This window comes from Neomonachus schauinslandi, chromosome 8 (assembly GCF_002201575.2).
Source record: "Neomonachus schauinslandi chromosome 8, ASM220157v2, whole genome shotgun sequence".
Lineage (NCBI taxonomy): Eukaryota > Metazoa > Chordata > Mammalia > Carnivora > Phocidae > Neomonachus > Neomonachus schauinslandi.
The window spans coordinates 126,961,453-126,972,829 of NC_058410.1; the positions used below are offsets into that span (position 1 = coordinate 126,961,453).

At 51.8% G+C, this 11,377-nt stretch overlaps 1 protein-coding gene across 1 annotated transcript in view; it reads left to right on the forward strand.

Moving 5' to 3' along the window:
• Positions 1 to 10,806, forward strand: part of BMP6 (bone morphogenetic protein 6) — a 152,592-nt gene extending 141,786 nt beyond the window's left edge. The window contains exons 6-8 of the mRNA XM_021697031.1: positions 9,308 to 9,384; positions 10,192 to 10,302; positions 10,399 to 10,806. Of these exons, the coding sequence (XP_021552706.1) occupies positions 9,308 to 9,384; positions 10,192 to 10,302; positions 10,399 to 10,548 (338 nt within the window). The 3' untranslated portion in view covers positions 10,549 to 10,806. The remainder of the gene's footprint in view (positions 1 to 9,307; positions 9,385 to 10,191; positions 10,303 to 10,398) is intronic.
• The last annotated feature ends 571 nt before the right edge of the window (positions 10,807 to 11,377 follow it).

Genomic DNA, 11,377 nt, shown 5'->3' on the forward strand with positions numbered 1-11,377 from the left:
ATTGGTCAGGTTAGGCCCACTGAAGTGCTACTTTATATATTTGGCATTTTCTTCCTTATTTATCCTTGCCATTAATGGGAGCAGACGGACAATGCAAGAGGTTGCTCCTGGAGAAGGGAATTCCCGAGAGACGGCCCACTCCCTAGAGAAATGGGTCGTCCAGTTTGTGCTTTCTTTCCGGGCCACTCTGGGACCAGATGTTGCTGGGCCTCTGTGGACCGGGTAGATGCGGCTGAGACAAAACGTTGTGGTCCCTGGTGTGACTCCAGGCAGGACTTTCCCTTTGCAAATCATCTGGAAGTTTGAAGGAAGAGATTACTTTGCCTCTGCTGCCCCCCTTCTTCCGCAGAGTGCTCCCAGGGAATTAATATTTCTCCGTTGAAACCACCACCACCGGAAGCCCATCAGAGACCATCCTGCATCTGGGCAAAGAAGTGAACATAATCCATCAAGTTGCCTGTCATCAGGGTGAAACATGGCAGGGAAATACGGGGCTATTTTGGGAACCGAGCTGCAGATGCCTGGGCCGGCAGGGCAAGTCCACCACGAGGGAGTCGCCAAGAGCCCCTGCCCCTCCTCCTCCCCACCAGAATCTGCTCTCACATCTGTACTTGGCCTTCAAGCCGGACTTTGCAAACACATGCACTAAAGTGTGGGTTTGGATCGAAGGCATCCTGGATGGTTTTCACTTGCCCTTGCTTCTCTGCAGCTGTCTGTTCCCAGTGAATAATGGACGTTGGCTGTGTCGCCCTTCTCCAGTGGGCTTGGATATCATCTGGACAGTATTGTTTATCACTTTTGCACATGTTTTAGGAGTCATGGTCCAAGCCGTGCTGTGCAGCCCTGTTGGGGATTCCAGTGAATCTGGCAGTTCTTTCTCGGCCTGCATTTCTACCAGCCTATTGCCCTGGGACAGCCTGCCCTCGGGTCCATTAGCTCTCGCGTGCTGGTCTTTCTGGTTGCTTCCGTCCACCCTCTTCTAGAGTAGCTTTCTCTTGGGGTCCTTTGCTTCATCTTCTGGGGACCTGTGACACCACCTGGCTGGCTCATCACCAGGGCTGTGCACAAATGGCCTTGAGGGATGGTTCCATCGGGGGGGGGGTGGTGCTTGAGATGCCCATCGAGCTAATTTCTCGGATCTTTCCAAGACCTTGCTGTGGAGGGAGTCATTAATGCCATGTCAAGTCAGATGGGGAGTCTGAGGTTCTCTGCCAGGCCAACCTGCTGGCTGCCAGCCCTGTGACTTGGAATTGCTCTTTGTTTTGGCAGATGACAGTTTGGGAGCTTTTCTGCCACTTTTAACAGTTCATGCAGAATTAGATGACCTTCCGGCCTCTTTCATCCTTGATGTTTTTGTGGCCGCCATGCACCTCTGCCAACCATCTGCGAAGCAGAGAATCCTTATGACCCTCTCTGTCCTTTGGAATGAGTCCTTTGTTGCTTCCAATGCTGTGTGTTAACATTTCAGAGTCCTTTCTCCTTCTACCTCTTTCCAACCCACACAAACATGTGTCTTTAAGGATCCTGGGGGAGGGGGGAGTGTGGCTCTGGTACATTTAGATATGCTCTTGACCTTGTTGATAGTTTAGCTGTGTGTCTCTTGAACTTCCCAGGACCATTCAGTATGCTTCCAGCATAAGAAAGGTAACTGGACTTCATCGCTTGCCAGACAGTGGTTTGGGAACTTTATGATGACTATGAAATCTTGCTGTAGATTTCAGGGAGCTCCAGTCAGTAGGCTGGGGGGCTCATCCTGACAGATCAATGTTTATTTGGCCTTTTAGTTCCTGACAGGTGTCCCCACTAGGTCATTGTGTGCGTCCATGGGTTGGCATGCCAATGCTGAGTGAGTTGACCCTCCACGGACATCCAAAGCTTGAGAAGAATGGATCTGGGTCAGGGTTTTGAGTTAGCTGTTTATGGTTCTTCAAAGGAATTAGAAATTGTCATTTGTCGTTTTGATCTTAAATTAAAATTTTAGGGCCTGCTGCTTGGCTTCCAGATGTCTTGGTCAAGAGGTAGAGGCTTGTTCAGGGCTTTCTAAATGAAATCAAATCTTAATTTTCCACAGCTGTGGAGGACAGGCATGGCATTAGTGATTCAAAAGTTAGAATCATTTCAAACTCCATATTTATAATACTTGACTCTCATTTGCCATTAAGCTCCTTTGGGATAAAAGTTATCAAGGAGTGATAGGTTCCCTTCTACCCCATCCCTCGGTTTACCCCTTATGAATGTACTAATGGCCAGTAATGCTGAAAGGCAGTAAGAGAGAGGCATAAACAGGAGCTGTTAAGAGGCCTGAATAATTCACCAACTACCACCAACTCCCGAGAGGGTGCTGGGGGCCAGGAGACTCAGTCCAGGAGGGAACAGGGAGGGCAGAGGTACTTAAAGTACAGGGAGTCTTAGTGTTCAGTCTTTGAGAGAAGCCTTTGTCTATTTTCAAGATACTTAATCTCTGTATTCTTTGATAATCAAGATAAAGGCTGAGAAGAGGCCAAAGTCCACCCAACTTAAATGAAGCAGGAGATCTTGAAATCCTGGCCCCACAAAAGAACAGGACCTCCCTGTTGCCTCTCAGTCTAACCATCCTGGTTGTTAACAAAATCTAGATTCTGAAAATCAAGCTCCCCGCCCCCCAGCATTCGATGAGATTATTGACACCAGAACTCAAAATCTCAGTGTGGTTCCACAGTGTCCGGGGCCCAAGGAGCTGGGCTTTCTCCAGCATGTGCCCAACAGCCATGTTGATTCCATGCGCTAAGGGGGAGCCAGAGACTCGTTTTGGATGAGACGGGCTGAGGAGGCTGGGAGATGTGGAGAGATCAGGGGAGACGGAGGTGCCCTTTCAATAGCTGGGTGTTGTACTTGGCCCCGTCATTCTAGGCGAGAAGGGAAACGAGTTTCCTCTGGGAAGACTCCATAGCCTGGGCTCAGAAAAACTGGGAGCCCAGTGTGGAGCATGCCCCTCTGTCCCCAGCAGCTGCCCCCTGTGCGGCCTACTGAGCAGGGTCGCCAGCCTGCGGTGGTCGGGCGAGCACAGCTGTGTAGCCCCTCTGCAGAAACCCTGGCCTGCAAGGTGGCCGCAAGCCCCCTTCCCTCCTTGCCTCCTTCCCTCTCACCTGGTTTCTTGTGCTTGCCTTGACTTTGTCCTTTGTCAGCCTTTCTCCCCTCGATGGACCCCTCGAGCAGGCCCATGCAGCCTTCCCGCTCACTGCCTGCCCTGCAAGTCAGCATCAGTGCTCCGCCCGTCCCTTCTCCTCCAGGACTCATTCCCCTGGGACTCTCCCGGGCCCTGGCGCCCGGGAAGCCATGTTTCATTCCCGGTAGCCATTCGGCTGCAGAAGTAAGCCAGCAGCCAGGCCCGAGCCCTCCTAGCCTATGGCTCCCTTGTGCTTCACGGTGTGCGTGGCGTTTCGGGAGGCGCCTGCAAAGAATGCTGGATGGGATGTGCCCCCCGTGATCGGGACAGAACAGACGTGCGGGGCACGGGGCCGCCGCCTGGGGACAGGGAGGCCGTGAGGAGGTGAGACAGGCCCTGGAAGGTGAAGCGGGGGCCTCGAGGGGCAGGCAGAAGGGGCCAAGCACTGGCAAGAGGGTCAGCGAAGAGCCGTGGGCTCCAGGTAAAGCTGCCTCCGTACACCGGTGAGGTGCGCCTGCTCGGACATTCGCCAGGGTGTCAGGTGCGGGACCCCCCGGCCCGGGAGAGCGACGCCGCCGGCACCACTGTCCGCGGAGTGCGTGTTGCGCTCCCAGCCGGATGACTGACGGCGCCATGCCGGTGCCCCGTGTCAGCAGCCGCGGTGCCAAGTGGGTGGTGGCACTGGCCGCCAGTTGGGCCGCTGGGAATGGACGTGATAGTTTCCGTACCACTGGTTTAATGGTCCGGGAGGCCTGGGCGAGGGGCAGACATCCGTTGCCTAAGCGTTGGAAGAACCACGGCTTACAGAGAACGCACTGCGCACGGCAGCCTGGCCTCCCTGACCCTGCCCTACTCGCCCTCACCTCTGCCCGGGACCGGGCCTTTCCCACCACAGAGCCTGGAGGATTTTGCCCAAGGATCTTCGCTTAGCGGGCAAACAGGCAGGGCTGTCTGGGGGCTTTAAAGGTGCTCCCCTTCCCCCAGGGTGGGGCCTCTGAAGCTTTCAAAGCCTGAAAATCTATGGCAAGGGAAAATGTGTCTCTCCTGTTTGAAAGTAGACTAGGGAGCGGCCCTTTTCTGGTTATGGAAGAAATGGATCCTGGGGGCTTTTATGATTTTTCGATTTTGTCACCTCATAATAGTATTTTGTACCCCAACCTACCTATGGCTGGGCCCTGCTTGTCCAGGTACTCAGGACGGCCACCCGGGGCCTGGTCTGGCTGGGTTAGACCCCGCCGGGTGGCTGGGCACTTGCCCGCCCTCCGCTCTAGGCTGAAGAATCCCATGGAATGAGTGGAAGCCAGATGGCACTTTCTGTGTTCAACTTTGAAAAAGTCAGATTCCTTAAAGCCTTCACCACGTCTGCATCCTGGGGCGGCCCAAGACAGGCTTCGTGTGTGAAGAGGGCGATGTTGTCACCTGTATGTGAGCCTCTCCTCTGTGTCTCAAGTTCTAGAGTCTGCAGACTCAGCCGGGCACCAGGGGACTCTGGCCTGAGGGTCTGAGATGGGGCTCCCTCTCCCTGGTGAGTCTTTGGTGCCAACCTGGGCCACCTGTGAGACAGACGGAGGACAGTTGCCCTCTGGGATGTTTGTGTTGGCCTCCGGCCTGTTGCTCGTTTGGTTGGTTGGTTGGTTGGTTGGTTGGTTGCCTATGTCCAGCAATATGGCTTCTTCTTTCTGCCTTCCCCTTGACGGGTGAACCCATCTGGACAAAGCTGTGTTGCCTTCCTTTATCCCCACTTAAGCGGATGTGTTCCTGTCACCAGCCCTATCCAGACCATTCACCTAAACAAATATCAAGGGGCCAGAGTGGGAGAATGTTTTTCTGCAATCTGTCAGTCCTTAAAAAACCAAACAAAACAGTGTGTGGCAGGGTAATTCCACTGTAGAACCCAGGGCACTGACCCCTGAGTGGCAGACACAGGTATTTTGAGAAGCACTGACCTTCACAAATATTTATACACCCTCTGCCAGCACGTAACATGGAGTCATAAGGAAACCTAAGTGCGGCTTGAAAGTGTCTGTAGGAGGAAAACCAGGAGAGTTGAATCCCCACCCCGCCTTTCTTCTCTCTGACCCCGATCTCTCCTTAACAACAAAAATGCCAGTGTCTAGCTCTAAAAGAAATGGCTGTTCTTACCGAGAGAGTTCTTTTTGATGAGCGTGGAGAGAGTCCAGTTCACAGGAGGCTCACAGACAGCTAGAACTGTTGGTGAAGGTAGAAGCCGAGTCCTTCGCTGGGCCATCTTGGTTGGTTTTCCTGGTGGCTAGCCCCCATCCTGAACCTATGGAGGGAAATGAGAGTTGGAAGTGTCAGGCAATTTCGTGGTTTTTCTAGCTCTGCCAGGATATAATATACCTTATTATATCACACTGCCTGTGTCCACTGACCTGGGAAGGAAAGGTAACCCAGAAATCCCTGCCTTTCACATGGCTAATGATTCCAAGCTGGACTTTGGGGAGATCATGGTCCCCAGCACAGAGAAGGCATCTGGGGGGATATTTACTTTGTGGGGACCCAAGCCAACTAAGGTCGGGCAGGGAAAGTTCCAGATGGAGACGATAAGTAGGGGGATCACAGAACCTATCATCTAACCCAGGACCACTTCAAGAGTGCAAGGAACTAGGGCCGTGGAGTCTTCAGACTTGCTGTTGGCAGGAGAGGAAGAGGTGCAAGGCCAGAGGGCTGCAGGCGAGGTCAGAAGGGCCGCGAGCGCACAACTCCCATGTCCCCATGGGCATGGTGGGGCTGAGCCACACCAAACTGCAATGGCAAACGTCCACTAGCCATGTGCCCAGTGGGTAGACAGAAGATAGGGCTTTTTAATGAACACAGAGCGGCCTTCACCAGGCTGTTCTACAACAGGCCGCCCCAGGGTCTTCACATTTACCATTCCCACTATGCGGATTATTCTTCCCCCAGAGAGCCTCCTGCCTCGCTCCTGACGTTCCTGCAGGTCTCTGCTTAGAAGACACCTTACCAGAGAGACGGGCCCACCAAGCCCTATAGATGGTGACCCCTCCCCTTGCGCCCTGCACTCCCTATCCCCTAACTACTGAGTGATAACTTAGCCCATCAAGGTCCTTCTTGACTACATGAGAAGAGAAGCAGACTCGAATTAAAATGAAAAATAAGCATATCAGGAACCCATCTAACCGACAAGAAGGCTGGAGAACCAAACAGGGAATCAAGTGATCCAGCCCAGACCTGGTCACAAGGACAATGTGGTTTGGATGCCATCACCCGGGACACTTGCTGCCATGACACCCATTCTTGGTTTCCCCTTGGGGTCACTCCCTCAAAGGTGGGGGCATCTACATGGCTTTAGGGAAGTCAAGAGCCTGAACTCAGTGGCCAGGGGACAAAGGCCGGAGCCCTCTGATGGGAGATGGGGACTTGATTCCCTCCTGTCTAGGAATTCTCCACGGGAGCGGTGTTCCTGGAAGCCAGGTAGCCCACACGAGAAAATATCCACCATAGCCAGGTATGGAATTCTGAGTTGATGGCATCATTCTTATGGTATTAAACTTCATATGGTGTAGATTTTTGTTGCAAAGAAGTTTGCTGTCCATCTGCCTTGTGTTCCTTTGTGGTGAATTTTCTTTTTATCTTCTGATAGTGTTTAAGAATTCCCCTACGGGTGCCTGAGTGGCTCAGTTGGTTAAGTGACTGCCTTCAGCTCAGGTCATGATCCTGGAGTCCCGGGATCGAGTCCCACATCGGGCTCCTTGCTCAGCAGGGAGTCTGCTTCTCCCTCTGACCCTCCCCCCTCTCATGCTTTCTCTGTCTCTATCTCATTCTCTCTCTCAAATAAATAAATAAAATCTTTAAAAAAATATATTAAAAAAAAAAAGAATTCCCCTACGTTTAATATATTACAGTTCCACCACATGTGGCTAGATAGGAATTTATTTACTCTGCTTAGGACTCACTGTGCCTTTCCAAAATAAAGATGTTTGCTTTTCTTCACTTCTAGAAAATTCCCACACATCCCTATATTCAATTACTCACCCAGTATTCTCTTCAGAAATTCATTGGCCTTTTCATTCTGTCTTCCATTGTCTCTATATAGAGAGAGAGTCCTGTTTTCGAGCCTGCACTCTGGGCTATAGTTGGGGACATTTCTTCAAATTCATTGTTCAGTTCTCTAATCCTCTCTTCATTTGTGTCTAATCTGATGTTTAACCCATCCATTTCATTTTTACCTTCAGTAGAACTTTATAAAGTTCCATTTTGTTCCCTTTCATGTCCGCCTGTTCTTTTATATTTTTTTCTCCATAATGTCCTTGCTTTAGGGTTTCTGTTTCTTATTTCATCTCTTCCATTATTTTATGTATTCTTTTTTGTAATCACATTCAGAGACTACTCTTGCCTGTGGTCCCTGTGTTTTTTCTTATTCTAACTTTCCTTTTGGGATAGTTTCTTTGTGTGCTTGATGTTTTCTTGAGGGATTATTTTTAGCAGAAGGTTTTTGTCTTGCTTTGTGGTGGTGGTGGTTTATGGATTGTTTTTGTTTTTGTTTTTTACTGAGAATCTTCTGTGCCCTCCATTGTGAAAACTTCCCTCCAGCGTAGCTTTGCAGTCACTTCTTCTGGGTACTTGGAATTATAGCTCGGGTTGTTCTGCAAGCTGAAGAAGGCGAGAAGGGAGAATGAACAAATTTAGGATGAGCAAATCACCTTAAAAAGGTAGCCTGTTTCTCCTCCCAGGGTAGGTGACTGAGCTGAGTCAGTACTGTTTGTCTCTTTGCCTCACAAACTCGTGAGATCTGCATGTCTTGTCTTATTTCAGTGCCAAGAGGCCCAGGAGTACAAGCAGCAGAAACCTAGTGCAAATAGGCTTTAAACAATTAGGTAATTGGCTATGGGATTTAAAAGGGCAGAGGTGGCACGCACGTGACCTCAGGCTCCTGTATCCGTCAAAGTGCATAGTAGATTAAGAGCCTTTCTCTGGAGTCTTCCTTTTCATCTCTCTGAAACACCACTACCGGGTTGATCCTTTGGAATCATCGTTCCGAACATGGCCCTCTCTGGCTCAAACCCCTTCTTCACAGGCTTACTTTAATGCCTCTAGTAGAAAGTCCACATCATTTTGGTTGGCATTCTAGGCCATTCATTTCCCCAGCTTTATCTCACCTGATTGATTCGTCTTCACATATCCTTAAATTCATTCCACCCAAACCGCTCGCTCTTCCTCTCGCCCCCACCCTTAACTGACCCTTGTCCGAACTCCCAGTGGGCCTTCTCCATAACACTGGCCCATAGCAGCTGCACTGTTGTGTACCTGCGTTAGTTGTGTCCATGTCTCACGCCACCCCTTCGAGTCTCTCAGTCCCTGGAGGCTGCAAGCCTCGTGTTACTTATTTTCCAGTTTCCTGTGCTGCCTAGCAGAGGACGGCTCCCAGAAGAGCTGCTCCAGTTGGCCTAAATGAACCGCAGCCCCTCCCATTCCTCTAGGCTGGCCAGGCTAGCGGCTCCTGCCTCACACAGGGGAGTTACACAGGCTTTAGCGAGTTCACAGGACACCGCTCTCCTAGGGCTCGTTGCTTTGGGGCAGGTCAAAGGCTCAACCCTGGAAGTGAGCCTGGGGACCAATGCTGGAGAGAGAGCCAGCTCTGCTCTGGGTCTCCGTCTGTCTCTGACTCCCTCTTAGGTAGGCGCTGCTCCGTTACCCTTCCTTCAGGATGCTTTCCTGACCCAGCTATCCTCACGGGTCCTGTGCAGCTTCAAGACTGTCCTGTGTGCATTATAGCAAATCCTGCCTGGTATAGTTGTCTTGTACCGTGAATACGATGTCTTCCAAGTCAGAAGCCCAAGGGGTGTTTTAGGGCCCCTTGGTGTACCTCTCCCACAGGCCCTGCATACACCAGGGGCTCACAGTGCACATCTGTTGCTCACGAGTCTGTTCAGGTCCATGATGGGACATTGTGTGCCAGTCTGCCCAGCATGCACCCCAGAGTGAACAAGATGGCGTGAGTGAGGACCTGGGAGCCACGGAACCTGATGGAGCTGTTTGGTGCCCACATTTGTGTTGAGCGGCGGCCTTGTTCGCTGCTGTCGTGAGCCCAGTACAGGGCCTGGCCCAGGGCAAAGCCTCCCATGTCAGTATTTAAATGAAAGAATGAATGAGTTAACGGGCGCATCTTATCTCCTCCGACAGATTACAACAGCAGTGAGTTGAAAACGGCCTGCAGGAAGCATGAGCTTTATGTGAGCTTCCAAGACCTGGGCTGGCAGGTGAGTTCTCTGGACAACAACGGGGACAAATGTCCTTTCCCATCGTCACGGCAGGGGCTGTCCTCGAAGACCTTGAGCTTTAGGGCCGAGGTGATTCCCATGTGAAGGTACTTGGGAGCTCTTCCGGATGCCTGGGCTTCTGGAGGAAGGCAGAGGAAGGGCCAGGCTCCTTGTATACCAGTGCTGCCTCCCTGCCACCCCTACACCTTCCCAGGGAGCCAGGTTCCCAAGTTCCGTGTACCTCAGAATCAGTCCCACGGTTCCCGGGGCTCTTCTTCCATTCTTTCAGAATCCATGAGGCATGGACTTTGGCGTTTGTGTTTTGAGAAAGGGTTGGAGAAACTGATCTAACAGTTATCCAATGGCTATACATTGACTCACCCAAATTATCTAGAAGAGCACAAATGGTTAGCCCCACACCTGAGAGCCACCACTGGTTTATAAGGAGCAAATTCTAGGTGACAAGTGATAGGAAATTGAGTTTCTATATGCAGATGGCGTTATGATGACAGGGTGTACTCGAGGCTCCTTTGGGTCCGGGTGCATAAAGCCAGCCCCCTGTGCTTCCAGGCCTAGCAGGTGGGTAGCAGCTAAGGCTTGTGGGCCTGTGAAGGGGGAGGGTGCCCTGGAGCCAGATGAACTAGGCTCACCCCCTTGCTTTTGCCACTGGAACATGGACGTGGCCTCCCTGGGCCTGCCGGCCCAGCTGTCCAATGTGAGGAGTCCACTGTCACAGGATTCCTGGAGTGCAGATGATGTCAGGAGTGTATGCTGATCACATGTGGGGTCCTTTTGCTTTCACCTAAGGACTGGATCATCGCACCCAAGGGCTACGCTGCCAACTACTGTGATGGAGAATGCTCCTTCCCACTCAACGCGCACATGAACGCAACGAACCACGCAATTGTGCAGACGCTGGTGAGCTCCCGGGGACCCCTTTTGCTTTAGAGGGAGGAGTAAGCCGAGACCAGGTATGGCTTCTAACGGTGCCTTTCCCCTTCTGTTTTGCAACAGGTTCACCTTATGAATCCTGAGTATGTCCCCAAACCCTGCTGCGCGCCAACAAAACTAAACGCCATCTCAGTTCTTTACTTTGATGACAACTCGAATGTCATCTTGAAAAAATACAGGAATATGGTTGTCAGAGCTTGTGGGTGCCACTAACTCGAAACCAGTTGCTGGGGACACGGCCTTGGGTTCCCAGATGACATCTGCCTTAACAAACATTCAGAAGCACGGCGAAGGGGGAGGCAAGCCTTTGAAGCCGCCCCGGGCTGGCTGGTGCCTTACCGCCCAAGGAAGAACTTGAAGGGCCTCGTTAAGAATTTGCTCACACAGTAGATAACGTGGGCAGTTGCTGGTCTGCAGGAAGCGGGGTTTGGATGTCTGTAGTATGAAGTCTGGGAACTACAGAAACGTAACTTTGAAGGGTTCCCCCCCAACCCACCCCAAAAGAGCCCACCAAAATTAGTTTTAGCTTTAGACCAAGCTATTTGTGGTGTTAGTGAGTCAATAGGGAAAATAATCTTAAAGGAGTAAGAGTACTCTTGGCTAAAGTACCAGCCGGTTCAGTAGTGTCCGTCAGAGGTCGATCTATATAGACAGCTGGAACTGGGCGGAAATGCCTCCCTTCACAGACGGCCTCAGTGCAGGGCAGGTTCAAGCAGGGGCAGCAGCCCGGGCCGACCCGGGGGCTGCGTGAAGTGCCTTTTCTCTCCGCCCCTGCCCTTAGTGTTTGTGCTGGAGTTCAGTCCATGTGAAAATACACTCACTTGGGTCAAGCCAACCGTGTCATTTCCACACCTCGGTCCCTCCCCCCCATTAGCTGTTCTCCTTGCTAGCACCCAAAGTAGAGCAAGCGGGCGTTGCGGGGAGGCCGGGGGGGGCATGTTAGCCGGGTGCCGCGGGAAACCAGTGCTGCACCTCTTCTCTTCTGGGATGGCTCTCCGAAAAGCACATTCACTCCAGGAACACCGGCTCTACTGTTCCACCT